The sequence below is a fragment of the Dunckerocampus dactyliophorus genome, chromosome 7, assembly GCF_027744805.1.
Source record: "Dunckerocampus dactyliophorus isolate RoL2022-P2 chromosome 7, RoL_Ddac_1.1, whole genome shotgun sequence".
NCBI classification, from domain to species: domain Eukaryota; kingdom Metazoa; phylum Chordata; class Actinopteri; order Syngnathiformes; family Syngnathidae; genus Dunckerocampus; species Dunckerocampus dactyliophorus.
In genome coordinates, this window is record NC_072825.1 from 16715080 (window position 1) to 16736518 (window position 21439).

The 21439-nt window shown below is 38.9% G+C and overlaps 1 protein-coding gene across 3 annotated transcripts in view; it reads right to left on the bottom strand.

Moving 5' to 3' along the window:
• Positions 1-669: 669 nt before the first annotated feature.
• LOC129184946 (ankyrin repeat and IBR domain-containing protein 1-like) overlaps positions 670-21439 on the bottom strand; it is a 28160-nt gene continuing 7390 nt past the window's right edge. For all 3 annotated transcript variants that reach the window (XM_054781505.1, XM_054781502.1, XM_054781503.1), the window contains exons 4-20: positions 20547-20729; positions 19973-20090; positions 18241-18449; positions 17141-17229; positions 16923-17067; positions 16222-16388; positions 15588-15676; positions 14610-14740; positions 11489-11623; positions 11283-11369; positions 11029-11095; positions 10280-10425; positions 9686-9864; positions 9476-9527; positions 5279-5390; positions 4874-4917; positions 670-2090 (exon numbers count right to left, since the gene is read on the bottom strand). In XM_054781505.1, the coding sequence (XP_054637480.1) occupies positions 1167-2090; positions 4874-4917; positions 5279-5390; positions 9476-9527; positions 9686-9864; positions 10280-10425; positions 11029-11095; positions 11283-11369; positions 11489-11623; positions 14610-14740; positions 15588-15676; positions 16222-16388; positions 16923-17067; positions 17141-17229; positions 18241-18449; positions 19973-20090; positions 20547-20729 (2877 nt within the window). In that variant the 3' untranslated portion in view covers positions 670-1166. The remainder of the gene's footprint in view (positions 2091-4873; positions 4918-5278; positions 5391-9475; positions 9528-9685; positions 9865-10279; positions 10426-11028; positions 11096-11282; positions 11370-11488; positions 11624-14609; positions 14741-15587; positions 15677-16221; positions 16389-16922; positions 17068-17140; positions 17230-18240; positions 18450-19972; positions 20091-20546; positions 20730-21439) is intronic.

Consider the following 21439-nt stretch of genomic DNA (forward strand, 5'->3'; position numbering starts at 1 on the left):
AAGGCTGAATGCAACTTCCCACCGACATTTTTCGCTGGCTTTCTTCTGCAGTCCAAACAGACCACTTGCTGATTAGTCTCTTCATATCACTCAACTGCTCAGCTGCAGTAATTGTAGCTCCAAATTAAGCACAGATTCCAGAGAATCCTCAAGATGCTGTTAAAATGGGACTGCTATTCTACAGCCCCGTTAGCTGCTGATTGAAAGGATTTGAGGTCAACACTGACTCACCACAACCGTCAGCTCTGTGTTTGAATGTCTCACATCCTAAAATCACTATTTGAATTTGGTGAAACTAACTAAATCTAAACCTCACCGCAGCTCTGAATGGGATTTTTTGGAGTTTTTATCTGCAGCTTCAATATCAAGTAAAACCAAGGCTGGACACTTTCACGTGAAATGTAACTGATGGGATGGCATTATTTTTCTTCATACAGGCACAATTTGATTTACTGAGGAATCCACTTTGTGACTGTAAACTGTGCTTTTAATGGTCAGTGTTTCGCCACCAAGAAGCAGGCCGACATGGACAGGAATGAGTTCTTTTTCCGTGTACCCTAAAGATTGAATAGGTAAACAAAATACAAAGAAAGTAGCTTTAGCGGACAGTGTGTTGGCCCAGCAATGCTTTAAAAAAACAACAACAAAAAACAGGTAATGTGTTGATGAAAAAAAAAAAAAAAAAAAAAAGACCAATGTTAGATTGGATACCTTTCAAAATCTGTCGGTGCTCTGGATAAGAAGAAATAATTTAAAGATTAGTTGTAAATGAGCAACTACAGTATGTGACTCCAGCGTCGTCGGTCACATGGCAGGGACTACAGTTACACTGCTTGTCAAATTTAACCCACATTCAATTCTACAGTGGTCAATGTCAAAATATCTTGGTTCAGCTCGATCTGCGCAAGATTCATGTTCTCAATAATTATCAGGCGCAATCTTCCCATTGGCTCAAGCTTTCTTTCAAAAGGAGCGCTCGGTAAACACATTTCTGACAGCAAACATCTTCCATCTGCCAGCTCAAGTTGGAACACTTTCTACACCTTCCAAACAAAGTGATGCAACTTGATTCTGTATACATTCCTAATGAATGTAGCAAGTAGAACTATAAAGATCTTTGCCCTGCCAAAAATAAAAAGCTCCCTCCCCACCTCAAGCCAAATGGATCATACCAAGTGTACTTGCTCCTCCCAGTCTGAGGAGCTGCTGCTGGCTAACTGGTCAGATACACATTGTGGTGTGTCAACATGACAGACCTTCGTGTCTCCCCGCTCCTCATGGTCCCCAGATGTACCATGGGTGCGTATGTAAGGTAATGGCAAGGGGTCCAGCCCCACTAGATGGAGCTGTGTCGGCCTCTCTACAACAGGACATTCCTTTTTCTCCATGTCACAAATTCTTGAGGAACCAAAAGCAACTTCTGACATTCCTTCCTGAGACTTCCTGTTCTCATGGAGGATGACGACCCCAGCGTTCTCTTCATCATGCAGGCATTCGTGTCCACCTGCATGGAATTCGTCCACATTTGTGTCCGTGTCAGAAGAGGTTGGGGGGACCAGGGTGATGCCTTGAGGGTTCATGTCGTGGAACCATGCCATGATGTTGCCCAGCAAATTAGCATTTGCCGCTAATGCAGAAGAGGAGGCCGGGTCATTGCTGCTGCATGTGGTTGAGTCTATTGTGTCACCTGATGAGAACACACCTGTTGATGAGTAACTGCCACCTGGAGCTACTTGTATTGGCACAGAGCCTTTGCCGTTGCCTCGGTTGTGGCTGTCACAGAACTGACCAGAGGTGGGAAGACCAGTGGCAGCAGAGTAATGGCTGCTGATATTGATGTTGCCAAGTCTAGCCAAGTTGTCTCCCAACTCTAGTAGTTCTGAGCTGCTTAAGGACACTCTGGGGAGGACCTCTACATCTGGAGCACTCTGTTCAAGCCTGGAAGGCAAGGAGGTGCCAATTGCTCCAAGCGATGCTTCATTAGCAAGGAAATCATGAGTGGACTGTTCCCCTGCCATCCCTGATTCCTGGAGTGACAGCTGAATGGCTAGTAGAATGTTAGGGTCGTCGTCATCCAAAGAACCAAGACCCTGCAAGAAATTACACCGACACAGCAGCACAATGTTCAGCATTTGTTTGGCATTGCCCACAAAACATGTTCAGTTTGGTTCTGTAAGCACTTTTGTCCTGGCTGCCCAGTACAATAATAAAAGACAAAGAACAGAATGTACACCGCAAAACGACCTGCGTTCCATCGTTAAATGAAGTGACTCATCTCCCAGTTGTGTTGGTCACTCATCAACAAAGTTCAGGTTGAGCAGATAAATGATTGTTTTTCTTTTACGATTAGCGCTGGTACTTGTATGAAAGTTAAAAATATAAAAATGTTAAAACATGGCTTGTACAGTTAATGAAAGTTTTATTATGTCAACATGTTGACTCTCTTAGCAGGAAGCTTTTTGTTGCTCACTATTTAGCCTCCAGTTGCGACAGTGATATCTTTATATCTACCATGCTTTCATCAAGCAAATGCCAAATGCCACAATGCCAAACTAGTTCATTACCTTTACGTCATCAAGTGGCTTAAATGCACTCCTGATAAAGAAATGTAAGACCAGTTTCAAAATTGCAGGAATTTACATTTTGCACTGTTGGATCTTAAGGAGATTCCAAGTTGAGCTTTAAAATGAAAAAAGGACAAATGGGAGTTTTTTGGAGTAAGCAATTTATTGCAAACAAGCATTAAAGTGAAATGGGCTGTTCATCAGCTGATCAAAAGTTTAGACCACAACCTTGAAAAGTGAAATCTTGGTAAAAATGTGGATTCAATTCAAAGTCATTTTCTGTCAGGTTCACACGATCATGATTTCTAGATGGCAAAGGCAAAAAAGCTTTCGCTCTTTGAACGAGGTTGGATTGTTGAGCTGGTGTGGTGGTAGACCCCAAAAAATGTCACTGGACCTGAGCCGGAGGATCCGATTAGCTGTCCGTCAAGACATGGGACAGGTTGTTACTGGTATCAAGTGCAGTCCAATAACCATCAGACGGCATCTGCGAGAGAACGGTTTAGAGAAAAAACGTCTTCATACGCCTCATATCCTTCCACACCACAAAACTGCCCATTTGGAATTTGCATGAGAGCATCAAACATGGGACACTGAAAGGTGAAAGAAAGTTTTTTTCTCAGATGAGAAAACGTGTAACCTTGACGGTCCTGATGGCTTCCAACGTTACTGGCATGACAAGGAGATCCCACCTGAGATGTTTTCCACACGGAACAGTGAAGAGGGCGCCATCATGCTCTGGGGTGCTTTTCCTTTCAATGGAACAATGGAGCTACAAGTTGTGCGGGGGCGTCAAATGGCAGCTGGCGATGTGGAAATGTTGCAGGGGGCATCCCTCATGACTCGTCTGTGTGGTAATGACTCGTTTTTTCAACAGGACAATGGTGCAGTTCATTTATACCGGACTTTATAAAGGACTTCTTCCAGAGAAATAACCTCACTCTTTTGGACCATCCTGCGTGTTCCCCTGAACTCAATCCAACTGAGAACATTTGGGGAGGGATGGCAGGGAAAGTTTACAAAAATAGACATCAGTTCTAGACAGTGGATGCCCTCTGTGAAGCCATATTCACCACCCTGGAGCAACATTCCCACTAGCCTCCTGGAAACACTGGCATCAAGCATGCACAAACCAGTTTTTGAGGTTATTAACAAGAATGGCTCCTTTTTTGAAAATGTTATTTCTATTTTAGGAGCGGGTTCAGGTTTTTTGAGCTATGGTCTTAAACTTCTGATCACGTGATGAACAACCTATTTCAGTTTAATGGTTTGTTTGCCATAAATTGCTTATTTACCGATTTTTTGCCTCACTCTAATTTTTCATATTAGAACCTCCTTAACTCATTCAATCCCATTTTTCAAAAGACAACCCCTTCAGTACCGGCCATTTTGACTATTTTGACAAGATTTCTCAAGGCACACAGTGTACTGTGTTCTTCGACTATATAAACATGGGACCTACCAAAAGAAAGATTAGACTCTCGTCTTTTATCAGAAAAAAAGGAAAATATCAGTTCCCAACAAGAAAAGTGAGAAAAACAGCTTTTTGTGAAAAGATACATTTCAAGCATAACTTTCACTTTGACACAAATTTTTTGCTTTTGTGACAGCTCAAATATCTAAAGAACTGTACCTTAGCATAAACAACACAAAAAAGGCTATTTTACATCAAAATACCAATTCATTTACAAATTATTTCTTATTTACAAATAACCCCATTAACTATTTACAATTTTCACATTTGAAACTAAAATATGCATGCGCGTGTGTGTGCATGCGTTAAAATTTCCCTACAATAAGTAACCTTCTGCACGATACACTCCTCCACGCGCTTCCTCCTTGCTGTCGAGTGCGTTAATACATGCAAATGATATGCTGACCTCTTATCAAATGCATTTCTGCCACCTTGCCGACAGTGACATCTTTTACTGTGCAGTTGCATCATCACCTCTTTTTGCCTCTCGCGCAAAAAAACATAAAAGGCATATAAAAACGTATAAAACGTATAAATAGGTCTTTGGTATTGAATGAGTTAAGATCCAACAGTGGAAAATGTAAATTCTTGCAATTTTTCAACTGGTCTTAAAATTTTGAGCAGGAGTGTATAGCTATCTCAGCAAGCAACAACACAAAAATATATTTTTCATCAGGATATCAGGATATTTTTCAAGACAGCTGTTGGTCTGTACGAAAACCAACAGGAAAAGAAACAGACGATACAAGTTTATCAACAAACTTGGGGAAAATGTATTTTTATCATTATCTGACAAGACTGAAGTCCTTGAGTTGAAATGAAATTTGTCACTCACCATCAAACGACCTTGTCTATGCCCACCTCCCACTTCCTCGTTGTCTTTGTAGAAAGAGACAAGATGTCAAAAAAACGTCTTTGCTTTCATTTAGGGACCATCATCATCCTTTTAGCTAATCCTAACTCACTTAACCCCATGAACTCACTGAAACCAACAAAATATTAGCGATCTCGTGGCAGAATATTAGAAAATCATTCAATCAATTCATTACACATCTTCTCACCAGAAAAAACCCTCAACGCTCACAAACTAAATGGCAGGATTAGAACTACTTGGCTGTCGAACATTCAGGCCAATAACAACACATCAGTCAACAGTGTGATTGGGAGATGAATGTGTCCCTTTAAAAATGATGGCATATGGCACAAACTGATATAGAGATACATTTATCAACTATAATACCTAGAATACTATCACTGGGATCATCAGGGTCAGGTGTGTTGCTACGGAGACTGGCCATGTCACCTCGCCTCCGCTGTCTATGTCTCCGTCTGTACTGGAACTCAGCATACTCCTTTAAAACAACAAAAAATGTTTCCTCATAAAATGATGACTAATAGTTCACATCAATTTACACATTCACAGAATCATTATTTCTTTTACACCATACAGAAGCAGACTGCATGCTGCACCAAATGAAGTACATCAGAAACTGCTTTATGTGGAATCTACCCAAACTAACCCAACTTTATCAAACTAAAAATAGACTTACTATTAAGCATTGAAAAAAAATGCTCATATAGTGCATGACAGCAGTGACGGATAATTTAATAACCTTGAATTTATGGGATGGTAATAAGTAAATGTGTATACTGCATCAGTATCTCAGGAAATAATTACCTGCATTTCCTTTATAAGCTCATACTTAATAAACTCATAATCTTGAGACTTTCATACTGATACTAGGGTTGTCACAAGAACCGATACTTCAGTACCAAGTCGATGCCAACATGCAAAAAATACATTGATGACTCTTTTTTTTTTTAGGTACGAAAAGAGGTTAACTAAGAAAGCAATGATACCGAGCTTATGCGTAACATTTTCAGATTTTCTCTGACAGTTTCTGAGCGTATGTTATTGAACAGTCTAAGGATGATACTGACCAAGAGAAGCAGGAGGAGAATCACACACTAACAGCCAAAAATCACAGACATTTTTCAAAGGCACAGACGACTCGCATTCAAATGAAGCCAAAAAAGCTGAATAGGGCAATTGCTGAGTTTCTGTGCATGAATCAAGATCCCACCTACACAGTAGCAAAGTATGGATTCTGTGAGGAACTCCAAATATCAGTTACCAAGCAGAAATTATTATTATTATTATTACACAGATATCCCCAAAATCTACACTGAAACTAGAAAGCTCATCACCCAGCATCTCAAAACAAAACCATATTTATAAGCACAGTATTGTTTGTTTTTATATACTGGGAGGACGTAGGCATCTGGGTTCCAATCTCTGTTGGGCATCTCTGTGTGGAGCTTGGATGTTCTCCCTGTGCGTGTGTGGGTTTTCTCCAGGTACTCCGGTTTCCGCCCACATTCCAAAAACTTGCATGTCAGGTTAATTGGAGACTCTAAATTGTCCATAGGTATGAATGTGAGTGTGAATGGTTGTTTGTCTATATGTGCCCTGCCATTGGCTGGCAACCAGTCCAGGGTGTACCCCGCCTCTCACTTGAAGTCAGCTGGGCTAGGCTCCAGCTTACCCACTACCCTAGTGAGGATAAGCAGCATAGAAGATGGATGGATGATTGGCATTGATGAGGGTGCAGAAGAGAACAGACAAGAGGACATTTATTTTATTTCTCTGTCTGTTTCTCTATATGTGCCCTGCAATTGGCTGCCGACCAGTCCAGGGTGTACTGCTGTTTTTTTTTTTTGACAGTTACCTCTTGGCTGCTGCTACTGCAATTTCAGTTCTGTGACAAAGATATGTTGAAGCGCAGTGATCTTAAACAGTTGTCCCTTTGAAACAGTTTTCAATAAAGTAGTGAATTTAAAAAGGACATGGGTTCTGTTTTTTATTTTTAGCGTGGTATCGAATGAGTATTGAGAAAAGGTATTGGTAACTACTGAAAATCTACTAAAACCCCTACCCGACACATTCTTGCAATCAAAAGCCTCGCAGGGAAATCCTGTATGTTACTTTTATTTATATTATTATATATTATTTATACTGTATATTAACCATTAAGTGGACCACCTTTGGTTATTGTACCTATTAACTACTGAAGCAGAGGCAGATTATGGTAAGTAGGGAACAAAAATAAAACCTATTTTAAGATTAGTTTGATGTGCAGCAACGGGTGTTGATACTTAACTTGAACTTGCTCATAGCCTTAGGTACACACACTGTATTAAGGTTGGAAATTCACTCAGATAACAGACCTTTTAATGCATGCTATGTGATAATTTGTAATGCTAATATCACTTGCAGTTACCAAGATAATTTGTCATAGTACAGTTTACAGTGCACAGCAAAGAAAGCTTTTCCCAAGTCAACATCAACTGAAAAAGAAAATTCAGCTTCAATTTAGTTCCACAATCCCAACTAAGCAGTTGCTATGTGCTCAGTACAGTCGTCCCTTGCCATATCACAGTTCGAATTTCACAGCTTCACTCTATCACGGTTTTTCTAAAATATATCAATTAATAAATCCTGCTGTTTTGTGGTGGAATGTAGTCTATCAGTAAAAATAGGCATCTTGAAGCAAATTTTAAGTTTGTCCTTAAGCATTTTCAAGCATAAAAATGATGATACATCCATCCATTTTCTATATCGCTCACTCGGGTCGCGGGTATGCTGTAGCCTATCCCAGCTGTCTTCGGGCGGGGCGGGGTACACTCTGGACTGGTCGATAAAAAAACAAAATAAAGTAAAATATAAATATAAGACATTGAAAGACACATTGATATGTAGTATTCTACACTGGTCACTAGGTTTCAGTAATGTTACTGTAACAACCTGTTGGTGTTGTAATGTTGACCTTCTAAATTCTGATGTTCATGAACGTACCTCGCTGTAAATGTTATTGGTGGATAAGGAGCAAGTGTTGTTGTGAAAGAGAGAGCAAGCAGGAGACAAGTGTGTGAGCTGAACTGTTTTCTGTGTTGGAATTGAGCACCACTTCTTTTGGCGTTAAGGTTGTCAATAAAACTTAAAAAGAAAGTCAGACTCTGTGTGACTATGAGAATGCTACATAACGCTAGCCACCTCAAGAAGTTCTGTAATAAAAAAAACAACAACAAGGAACTCCCCCAGTGCTAACATGTGAATCTATAGTGTCTTATTTTCTATCATTATGCCTACTATATTGAGTAATGTAAGTGTAAAGGTGTTCAGAGTTCATGTCTAGAGGGCTCTAATAGTGTTAAACATTATCAAAAAGGAATCCTACTTCACAGAAATTCAGTTATCACGGTTGGTTCTGGAACCAATTAACAGCAATAAACGAGGGATGCCTGTATGCCATACTTACACAAATGCATGGGGCCAAGTGGTTTTAAAAAATGCTATTTAGTTTGGCAAATTGATATCTGTAAAAACAAAAACAACAGCCTGTGGGTTAGCGTTTGATGTGAGATTGGCATGTTTTGTTTTTCATATTTGATGAAGAATGAAAAAAAAAATATTAGAAAACCTAGTAGTGGTGCATTAGGTCCTATGTTCCCAAAGTGGGATACGCGTACCCGCAAGGGTACACCAATTGTCATGGGGGTACGTGAATAAAAATGAAACACAATTAGCGCCTAACATTTGAGTCTTTATCGCTGGTTGTGTGTATTTTTGTACTTCGGACACTGCTTTATTGTGATTGTTAAACTTGGTATTCAATTAATAAGCAGATTTAAACCATAGCCATTGTGAGTGGACAAAAAAAGTAAAGTTCAATTCAACCCATTCATACGGAAGGATGCCAACATCAAACTGGAATAAACAATATCTACGATGATTACTTATCTATTTATCAGTGCTCATGTGAAACTTGATGAAAATGTGACCATGCAGGTGTGTAGGAGGAGAGGGTGCATGGCTTCAGGTGAAATGGCTGAAGGGGTACGCAACTGTAAAATGTTTGGGGACCACTGCATTAGGCTAATAAATTGCAGGTATTACAACAGGTGAATACATTTTGTTAGGGCAGGGCAATAATTATAATGTGTTCAACTGGTTTAGTATGAATTACAAAGGCCTGTTAAAAAATTGAAAAAAAAAATGGCAGGGTTATGACACAATGCAACCTTTTGAGGTATTTTTCCAGGGTTTGAGCAGGTGAACACTCAACCATCAGTATTTTGAAGAAGAATCAATAAATATTGTTTTAGTCACTGCAACACATTACATGGCTTGTAATGCCCATTATTGTGTAAATTTAGCAACCCATTGTGATGACTTTGTTATGATTAAGTCCAATTCCTAATGGCAAATCTAGAGTGCTAGTATACAGCAAGCTATTATCAAGGGAGTAATATCTCCTGAATCTCTCTTGGATCAACACATTCATGCTAACACACGGCACATGTTCACACATTGTTTTAAGTCTATTATCCTAACATTTGATATTTTAGCTGGTGCAGACAAAAGAACATGGATTACCTCAGGTGACGCAAAGCCCAAATATTCCCAGTCCCACGTTCCTCCGGCAAAACTACAATTGAGTAAGAATGATATGTTTTGGTCAGTTAGAGAGTTACAAATAAATTACATGTATTTGTTTTTTTGTTTTTGTTATTTCTGTACTGTCGCAATGTTAGATTCAGCAATGTGTCTCACTGTGAGAGCTCTATGCTGGCATACTGAAGTTACCTGCGCCTTGGGGCCTCAGGCGAATCATTGGGGGCCACTCCTCTTGCTACTGAAGCCAGAAACTCCTGTCTCTTCTGCTGTACCAAACAGGCTGCACGAATTATCTTGTGGCGCGGAGTCCGCAGGTAAGGCCGGTTGACCTTTTGTGCAAGGTCTTCAGTTACCATCTCCAGGTCTGTCTGAGGAAACAACAAACATAGGCTGGGACTTTTCCTGGAAAATCTAGACACTATGTGATTTAAAAAATTCAAGTGTAGCTACAAAACCATTGTTAAAAATAAAAATATATATGTTGTACAAGAATACAAAATGAAATGTTGACTGAGGCAAAAAAAAAACTATTCATCATTCACTGAACTTAAAAGTATTGGAGAAAGAAAACCTGTAGAATTTTTACGCATTCATTTTCCAGTATTTAAAAAGCTGCGCCAAAAATGACAGAGTAAATTCACTCTGTGCTTATAATGTATCATAAATTATATAACAAGATCTTTAACTACAAGTGAGGTGCATGTGTATCTTACATCTTGTATGACCCACATAGGACTTGGAGCTTTGAACATTAGTCTTTTTCTTAATAAATTGGACTGAAACCTGCATGAGCTCATAGATCTCCTTCTTTGTGCTTTTCGGCTGCAAGAAGAACCCATAAGGATAAGAGCACTTGAGGATACGGCGGGTCTTTAGTAGTTCCAGGACCGCATCTTCAATAAATGTTGTGTCAGGTGGGCCTCCTTCCCCTGAGAAAGAGCGTTACATAACAAATATCAGCTTCACTTTTGGGCAATATATATTATACAGCGTTTCATAGTATCCATTTGTCACAGCAGATTACTTTCAAGGCCTGGAAAGTTGTCGAACAAGAAGAAAGACAATCAAAGGAACATCTGTTGCAGTCAGTGTTAATTACCATCTAACGGTATGCCAAGGGAGGTCCATAATCGGATGGGATTTAGTGAACTCAGAAGGAGTATTTTATAAATGGAAATCTGATGTGCGCCACAAATCACACATGTCGGTGAGTAATGTCTAAGATGATTACAATAAAACCTCTCAGCAATTGTAAATCACGGAGAATGAAATGTGCTCACTTTGGTCTGAGTAAGACTTAAATCAAAGTCTGAAGGACTTTTACAACTAAGAATCAAAGTCTACTGGAATTGAGACCAACTGATATCTTCAGTAGGTTGCAATTATATGTACAGTTGCAGTTGTTAAGATTATTGCCAGTCAAAAAGACATTTTCTTATATCAGACTTGTCCTTCATTTTATTTACCTCTAGAAGCTCAAAATGAGCCAACGAAATAAAGATCAAGACTGTTAGAACGGACTCCAAACTTACTTCCACGTAAGGCCCGACTGAGTTGCTCCATTTTCTCTTTGGCTGTTTTTAACAGGCGCTGCTCCAGCTATGATGAACAAGACAGCAGTTGTTTTTACTGGTGAGTTTAAACATCATCAGAGTAAATATACAGTATGTCAGCAATATAGTATACATAAGACAAAGCAGGAGTGTAGGTTAGCATATGATATGGACACGTTCATGAATCAGTTGGTACACAGAGAAAAGTGCATTGGAAGACCAGTACTGTTTACCTGATAGCTGTGTTCATGGTTCTTGAAGCGTGTGTAGTAGTGCATGAAGCGGTCCAGTTCCTGAAAGCTCTTGTGTTTCTTTTCTGCCTACAAGCAAAAATTATATATCATTAAAAAAAAACAAAACCTTTCAGTCTTAGATATGTTTTTTTCATTTGCATTTGAGTAGTTATATATATATATTAATTACTATTTATGAGACATACTTCTTCTGTCATCTCCTTTGACTGCTCCTCCACCTGTTGAATGACTTCATAGCGGGTACAGCGATAATAGCCTCCTGTGGATGAGCTGTGCTTTTTCCACTCTTCCAGACAGATCCAACAGAAGTCATATTTACACTTGAGGGAAACAATGGAAATGTTAAAAAAAAACTAAAAAACTAAAGAAATCTGTGCAACTTATCTGTGACATTTAAACTACATTGAAGGATTTGTTGAAAACAATTTGAGTTCAAAGTGAGCCTTTATCTGTTCTGTAATCAAACTGACTCCAAGAGGCTGCATCAAAAATCTTTTAAGTATGTGCACCTTAAAAAGATGACTTATACAATTTTAGAAAACGTAATCAAAACTAAGACTGAAGGGCATCTTCTCTTGTGCTGTCTGCTTTGTGTACCGCCGTTCTTTCTATTCCATCTGGACCAGTGTGTGAAATTTACAATGAATTCCTTAAAGTGTTCCGGCACTGCTAGTACTGAAATCAGCAACCACATCAGGTATTGCGGAACAACAAAACACTACAGCCACTTCAATTGGGAGCCCATTTCAAGGTAAGGAATCTCTGTTCCAATGCTACAAGCTTGTGTGTAAATGAAAAGTTAGCCAGATCATCACAAAACCCTCAACGCAGAGGTGTCTGTTTACTCAGCAATGCTGTCCGTACTTGGAAAGAAAATAGAAAAAACAAAAGGCAAATTTCTAGGTTGAGGGTGTGTAACAAGACAAAGACAGGTAGCATGGAAAGGAGTGACACGATTGCTCCTTGTTTCCTAGCAACACTAGAGAAGCTATTTCTTACCAGGTAATAACAGGTCAAGAGACTGAGCCGTCCATGGCCTCTGAGCTTTGGACACCGGCACTATTTCTACTGAATTAATCTCAATCTCTGGTCAGTCATCTTGAACCAGGATGGAGACAATGACAGAGACAAAAATGGCATGGCTGCATGACTGCACTGAGGTCCATTTATGGCTTGGCTTCCAGCAACGGAGATAGAAACACGTATCAGTCTGCCAATAGGATTTTGTGTGATCACTGGTGTCACATTTCCTCTACCACTGACTACAGACTACAGACTACAGTCTATTTCCTCTCAGTCATATCTGTAGTACTTATCATATCCATCCCAGGAAAACAAAAGCTTCTGAATAACAGAGGCTTACTGGCTTCCCAGCAGTTTTGACTTTTAGTATGACAAAATGACAGCACCACTTAAATGCTGGGCTTAAATGCACTTATATTAAAAGCATATTTACAGTTAGGTCTACAGAAAGCTATCCATCCTATATCAATGCAACTTATTCTGTTCAAGGTCACTGGAGCCTATGCTAGCTGACTTGGCACCCTTTGAAAGCTCACCAGTCAATCACATGGCGGAATGAAAGAAATGGGATATAGAAAACGGTGCCAATTATTTAACATTATTTGTAGCACAAATTGTCATTCATTGTATTTTTTGTATGATCTTTGAAAAACTCAACATCAATAACAAATGTTAGATATAAACAATGTTAGATATAACATATACAGTCATCCCTCACCACATTGTGGTTTGAATTTCACGGCTTCACTCTATCATGTTTTTTCAAAAATATATTCATATATCATGCTGTTTAGTGGCTGAATACGACCTTATTATTAGTAAAGAAAATGCATAATTAAGCAAATGGTATGTGTTTTTTTTGCCTAAATTAAGCATTTTCAACCATAAAAATGGCTAAATGAACTAAAAGACAAATATAAGGCATTCAGAAAGTGCATTCAAAGACGTGATAGATGCTATGTAGTATTCAACAGTGGTCACTCGGTGTCAGTAATGTTACTGTAACGTTCGGAAGGGCACACGATCATGGGAATTGATGGAGGTGATGCAGGTTTTAATTAGTTCACAACAGGCACAATAATAATAACATAATAATCATAATAATAACACAGGCTGTTGCACTAAAACTCAACTCTGAATCCCTGACGTCACTTCCCGTCTTCCACACGTTTGGAACACATTTATTGTAACATGCACAAGCATGAAAGTCTTATGGCTTATTTCTCTAATTATGTCTATTATATTGGGTAAAACGAGTGTAAAGGTGACTACAGGCGTGTTATTTCATGTCTAGAGGGCTCTAATAATGGTAAAAATCATATTTAGAAGGTCGTAAAAAGGTTTTCTATGCTCTAACTACAAAAATATTTGATTTATAAATAAGGAATCCTACATCACAGAAATTCACTTATCACAGTTGGGTCTACAATTGATTAACAACGATAAACAACAACGATATTAAATAAATTTACGATATTAAATAAATTAACAACGATAAACGAGGGATCGCTGTATATATATATATTTAGCCAACCAAAATGTGGGCTCTAGCAGGCCCGAATTGTGTTGCTACAACAAGCTATTATTTGCATCCTTGGGGAGGTCGTATGACACCAAGCTCTATAACACTTGGTCATCACTTTTCACACTTTGAACTGCTGTCTGCAATATCCACTGTACCTCACCATAATACCTATGTGAACAATAGCCAGAGCAGAAACATTGAAAATAAAACAGAAATGCAACAAAATATTCAGTAGCATTTTTTATCATACCGTCATATGTCGCTTTTATATGGTTTCGACCCAGTGTCACATTATGGGGTAAAAAAAGCTTTAGCCATTCTAGGAGGTTTCCTGCTCTTCTGAAATCATTGTATGAATGTAATTTTCACTGAGCTTGTTGAAATGCAAGCATCAGCAGCTATGTCTGCATCAGTTTTCTCTGCCTGCCATTTCTCAAATATGTCATATTTAATATTTCGTTAGATAAGACACTTTGTCAATTAAGAAAAATAAGTAAGCATACTGCTGTATGATTTTAGGTCCGCACATCAATATGAGCTTAAACACTTATCTGATAGAAGCTGTCTGCTGAGCACTTAACAAAATGAGACCTTCTGCAGATGGGAGCTGTGGAGCTGTTGGTATGAGTGACAATGCTGTTTGTACAGCATGTGATAAATGCCTCTTAAGCATGAGCATAATATTTTTTTGGCTACAGACAGTACAGTATTCAGCAAGCCATCAGAACCAAAATAAAGTGTGTGTCTGTGGAACTTACCTTCGCACACTGCATGTGGTTGCAACCCTCATTTTTCTGAATTGGGGATTTGCAATTGGCACAGGGTTTAGAGTTTGAGAGCAACCATAAACAGTTGGCCGCATCCTCATAAGCTTCACTCACACCAGCCACTTTAACAAGAGGAGAGCGAGGTAAATACAACAACTAGAAGCATAATGAATAATAATGAAAATTGGTACAATAATTTCCAAAAAATACAGTAGACAGTCTTCAACAATAACTATTATACAGGGTTATTCAAAAAGAATGAACCGATTTCATGATGCACTGCTTCAGCTCTCAAAAATTGTCATGGAATGGGTCAGTGACCATTTGAACAAGGAGTTTTCGAAGTTTTGAATGTCTGCCACAAGGACGCTGTAGTCGCATCATTACTCCGACAACGTTCAGTTGATCGTGATATGCTGATACGCGTCTGATAAAGTATCTATTGATCATTGATGTTGCCCGTGATGCAGGTGGTAAAACAGGAAATAAAACTTGATCTTAGTAGAACACTTGTGACTTGGCTGGAGTTTTCTATTGCTTTTCCTGAATAAATGAAGTTGCTCATTCTTTTTGTTTTATAATCCCATATATAAACATTAAAAAAGATATAATAGCTATATCTCTGATGTGTTGAAAGCCACAATGAAAATCAAAACTGGACTCAAAATGGAAAATGGACCAAAAATTAAATCAGATAGATTGAAGGATTAAGCCTATTTTAAAAGAGACACAGTTCTCAAAAATAGTGTTCATTTTCACATATTGCCTTCTTTTTCATCCAGAATTTATTGTCCATCCATAACAACGGTAATGTTTTCCTGTCTTACCATGGTGTAGTCTGTAATCACAATAGACTCTAGCAGTTTAGCTGCTGGTAAAGACAGCATTATGCCACAGTCAAGTGAATACAACATACAAAGGCCTAGACGTCAAAACCATCTCTTACAAAAAATTACCAGCAATACTCACGTTCCTCAGGTTTCATTTCATTGACTTTCTGTAGCCATAACTTCCAGATGTCACAGTCACAGGGCTCATGGGCTTCACCTTGACACTCCCTGGAATACACAGCAGTATCATACTTAACCAAAGAGTCGTAATCATGAAACGATATCATTTTTTTGGATTCTAGTTGGGCTTCTTGAAAATGATTGCCAGGTTACAATGTCTAGTTCTCACACTGACAGAGCAGCTGAACATTTCTATGATTTCAACATTTAAAACACATTTTTTTATTGCAAGTTGTGCATTTGTATATATAACTGCTTCAAAATGATTACCGGTATCTTAATTTTAATCATTATTTATTATTTTGTTGGTTAAAAAGCTCAAAAGGGGAAGTTTTTACTGAAACCTAACTAGGCAGTGTATAGAAGTAATAGCCTATGCGTGTGGGACTAACTTATCTTTTCACGCTGCTGCCATGTGTACTTGTATAAAAAGATTCTCAGCTTTGCATCTTTTGAGGGACTGACAGCCAAAGTGAACAATTAATTTACAATTAATCTGGATTTAATTATATAATTAGTTTATAATCCAGTGATTATCTAAATGAAAAAACCCTTATCATATCATATCATGTGGTTGGGCAATGATTACAGACCAGCAGAAGAGGTGTCCCTTGCCACAGTCTACAGCAGGTGCCCGAAGCAATGGAAAACCGAGAGGGTCGGAAGTAGACGCCCCGGGGCCGTGTGTCTTCAGCCGCACTGCCCTTTCACAGCCAGCCTCTGGACACCAGCGAATTGCTGGATTGTTCTCCACAAATGCCTGGCAACAAGAAAACAAGAGTCAGAACAATAATGAAATTATTATTGTAATAAACGTATTGTGAAAATGTGTCTTTAAGACACACACAATTGCTATCACACTTATTTCAAACATTATGTTTCTATAAGTATCGTAAACAAGTTCCAGCCCTAATGAACACTTTTAGAATAATACAATGCTTGTGATCACATTCTGATGTGAGTGAAACTGCCCTTTCACTTGTTGAATGTAAAATGTCATTACTCCAAACATCATCGCTCATACAGTATAATAATTGTATTATGTTTTGTGTTATGGTCAAAACAAAAATTGTGTTCTACTAAACAATACAATTTTTTTTTTAATTGAACACTATTTCTCAGCACTTTGGAATGTTTGCTTTGAATCCCACTGAAAGTAATTTTCTTACCAGGTAATAATCTAGACACTAAACTATACAAGTAAAAGTTTTGACCAGCTTGGTGAAGATATGATTTCACTATTTATTAATTAATGCTCTTGAAAGGATGTTCCAACTTTGGTTCATCTCTACACCTTGATGTCAAACTGGAGGTAGCGTTTGTCCATCTCTCTGGACACCACACTCTCGATGACTTCCACAGGTACCAGCTGATAGCAGTCAAAGGCTGGACAGAGGATGTTGTGGGCCTCACCCTCTTGGATCTTTAGATTAAGAAACCTGTTGTGCACAATAAATATGAACAAAATGTGATCAATCTCAGGCCAATGCATTCCATTTGCAAACCACATACCCTTCCCAGCATGTTCTGCAGAAATCATGGCCACAGGACATGTCAACAGGTTCTTCAAAGACTGAGATGGAAGACATGCAGATTCCACACTGTGAGGGAAGAAAAATAACATTATTTCTCCAGAGGCAATGGTCCTCAGACATCCTCAGCTAAATCAGTCAAATAAGACTATCAATTATTTATTAAAACATAATCTTGAAACCCTGCAATTGGCTGGCGACCAGTCCAGGGTGTACCTCGCCTGTCGCCCCAAGTCAGCTGGGATAGGCTCCAGCATGCCCCCTAATGAGGAGAAGTGGTATAGAAAATGGATAGATGGATGGAATCTTGAAACCCGGCATGTAACCTCATGTCATATCACCCACCACAAGTTTATGAAAATGAACTAGATGTGGTAACTATTGTTAGGAGAGTTATTTCCTCACACCTCCAAAACAATGAGACACATACATACATATAGACACAGTAAAAAGTTACATAAGACATATGAAGCAGGCTGTGTATGTTAACAATGTCAGTACTGACTTGTAAAAAATCAGAATGCAATCTAATCAACTGTAACCTTTAAACGGGCTGCTTGATTAGCCACTGGTCGATTGGCACTGTCGGCACAGTCCAAAACATCTTCTCAGAAACACACCAAACATAATGTCTGACAAACATAACCTTTAACTTCTGATAAAAAAATAGTGAAATTAAATCTGTTAGCTAAAGAGAGCATTCAATGCCAGTTTAGTTCACATACTGAATCGCTTTATTGATCTAAAGCTTTCAAGAGCTTACAGTGCTTTGACCTATGCAAGGTATTAACAACATCGTGGAAGAAGGCTAATTTAAGAGTTTTGGTGATATTACACATGTTGGCTTATCATTACTGTATAGTGCATATGTTAAATACTCTGGCCACAAATAAACAATTTAGTTACTAATTTCTAAAATACAATATATAAAATCCACTTATCCTTTATGTGACCTTAGTTGCGGATTAATTTTCACTCAAGCAAGCAAGAAAAATTACAAAGCCCCACTGGCTACAATGGTCACGTTACAGTAGACGTATGGTAAACGTTACAGTAGATTAGATTGTGAACTTCACTCACCAAAGAAGAATCTTCATCAGCAGTATTGAGACTGATATGGTCTGGTGAGGTGATAGAGGAGCGGGTGGTACGTGGCGTCCGAGGTGATGGCAAGGTGTCCCAGGCATTGCAGCCACTCGGAGGCGGGTTGGGCATCTGTACACCTGAGCGTTGGCAGCAGTCCTCTGCATTGGTCATCCAAGCCTCTAAGAGTTTTTCTCTGTCCCAGTCTGTCGCCAAAAAAGACAGAAGTGTTAAAACATACCATTATAGTTGCAAAGTGACTACAGTAGAGTTTGACAATGAACACTACATAAACATACTATAGTCAAGGGGACAAATGAAGCAGGGTGAGAGTATGATATTACGCTCTATTCTTTTCTATTGTCCATGTGAGTCCGCTGCAGCCCATAGACATCTCACTTCAGTGGCAACCACTGAAGCCTCTCAAACAGCCAACAGCATAGACCTACTGCCACCTGGTTTCCTCTTTCTGAATAGCTTTTCTCTTTTACACTGGAAGGCAAACAAGCTTGAGAGCTCTTTAAAATGAAAATTTAAGACAATGTGACTGGTACTTGATTCCAAAATTTCTCAAAAAAGCGTCTCTGTTTAAAATAAGAAACACGACCCGGTCAACTGTGCAATTAGGCCATTATCAGCCACAAGACACGTTTCACCACCAATCAAACGCCTAAGACTCTAAATGGCCTCGTTTAGATAATGAATACTGCAACAATTTCTCCAATCTCCATTCAATTAAAAGTCTTCACTCAGGATGACCCTATCTCCATGCTTTCATTAAAATTAGGTTGAAATAAAAAGTTTTCACATTTGGTCTTAAATCAAAACTTGGCTTGGCAGAAGCATTGACAACCAGGAGCAGCTAGGCAGGCACTGGACTATATGGAAAAACAAGTTGAAAAGTTAGGGTGGAAAGGAAGGACAACAGTATTAAAAACTACTTCTGGAGATGAAAATCCCAAAATAACATATGCCTGTTCGTGCTATTCCTGCGATCGAGGCAAACAAATATAGCACCGTTTGGGGTCATTTCTCCCATCGACACCCCGAAAGTATGTCTCATATGTAGCACACATAGCTCTAAAGCAGACTCTTGGTCAAACAGACGGAGAGACGAAGCATCTACTCCACACAGTGTGTGGTATATGGCAGTGTGCTGTAGCAGAAGTCATTTTAAAAATCTATGTAACAGTCTCTGCGAAATAAGTCAATTGGGATGAAAACTTGCTGGCATAGCAAAAGCCTACATACACGTAACCTTGAAAGTCCCATGATAGCTTTATCAGTGGGCCTTTGTAGAAAGTTTCACTTGGCTAATTTATGTGTTGGCTACAAGAGAGAGAACTAGGCAGATTTGTACCACAATCAATGCAGAAATATATTTTTTTCTCTATTCTAAATCCTAAATGCCATTCCTTCTGCTTAAATACACTGACAAAGAGGTCAACATCAGTGAAAACAAAGAATTCTTACTGGAGCTAATAAGACCCAGAGGAATGCTTCCAAGTAATGTATTATACTTTTTTGCAGGGGTGGAATGTTGCACAAATGCTCCAACTTATTCCACAATGACCACATAGTTGACTCGCTATTGCATAAAGATCACAAGTGATCAGGCTTCTGTCATTGGTTACAAACTTTGCCAGCTTCATTTACTCATGAAATGTTAAAATTCTATTATACATATATTTTGAGGTCCATAATTGCGAAGTGTGTTGTGTTAATGTACCATGGGCGCGTAGCAGTGCCTCTGCAGTGAAGAGTGGTGCTTGCAGCATGTCGGCTGTCTCCACTATGAGCATATCTTTCAGCCTGCGTAGATCTTGAGGTTGCAGGCCCTCATACAGCTGGATGGGCGGGGAGGCAATGAAACAGGAGGCAAGGACAAAAAAAACAGAGGAGGGGAAAACAATGCGAAAGAAGGAAAGCAAAAAAAAACAAAACAAGGAAAACAAGGAATTACAAGGAATGACAGTTAGCATAATGAAAGAATGGGAAATCACAAGAACAGACAAAACAATACTAAGTAGAAAAATATGTAACTGCTGGCATCTGATCCAACTGCAGTAAGCTAAAACAGATGAGTTACAAGCCTAATGACAAACTATTTGGTGTAACTAGAAGAGAGAACACTAAAGTTTTAAAATGTCAAATCAAACTGCATTGTGCAACTACCAAATCTATTAAAATATTATCTTGGAAATATGACACAATTAAGGAGAATGGTGAAAGATCACACCAGATGAATCCCCCATAATAAAGCCTGTGTAGATTTTACCACCTCTTGTTATGGCATTGTGTACCTCTCTTCTGTCGAGAGCTGCGTACTCTGCCTCTATAGCCTCCGCCTCAGGGGCGAGTGAGAAGACCATCTGTGACTCTAGGCACAAGGCCAACTCCTTGTGGTGCTGCTTCTCAGCGCAGTCACACGGAGTCTCGCGGTTTTCATTCTCTGCAAAAAGGTCTGCGTCTCTCTGCACTAGAAACTGAACAAGTAAAAAAAAAGAGAACATTTATGATGTTTTAGAGGGGGGCCACAAAGAATATGCTAAAGCAAGTGCTCTAGCTCAATATATTGTCATGTTACTTGGAAGCATTGGCATTCTAAAATGTATGACTTTGGTCTATTTACTGTTATTTATTACTTTTGTTTATTATTGTACACCTTACACCTACACTAGAATATTATCTATTACAATCAAGTATAATATTCAGAGGCAACTCCAATTCACTATACCTTTTTTTATTGGAGTTGTTTACCTTCTCTTAGGTTTACTTTAGTCAGGTGTCTGGATAAATAGCCCTAATGGATAATAAGAACTAGCACTACCCGTTCCTCTGGTGTTCTGATGTAGGCCAGTGCTTCTCAAATAGATGTGGGGGTATGGTGAACTGTCGGAGGGGGCGTAAGAGGCAGGGACTACTTTCAATGTTAGTGCAGACCTGCCAACATGTATGAACTTATCATACTCAACATGCAATTTGACTCTTGAATATGCTCGTATGCTTCACAGCTCTCCATTTTCTTGCATTTTCTTGGTTAGAGTTTCGAGGTCAGTCTGTACAGTACAGATAAATAAATTGATATTATCAGTTTCTCAATAGTATTTCAAATGGGAGTGGGGGTGGTGAATACATCTCTCCCCTGGGGGTTGTGGGGGCTGCATGACAGAAAGTAATTAAGAACCACTGATGT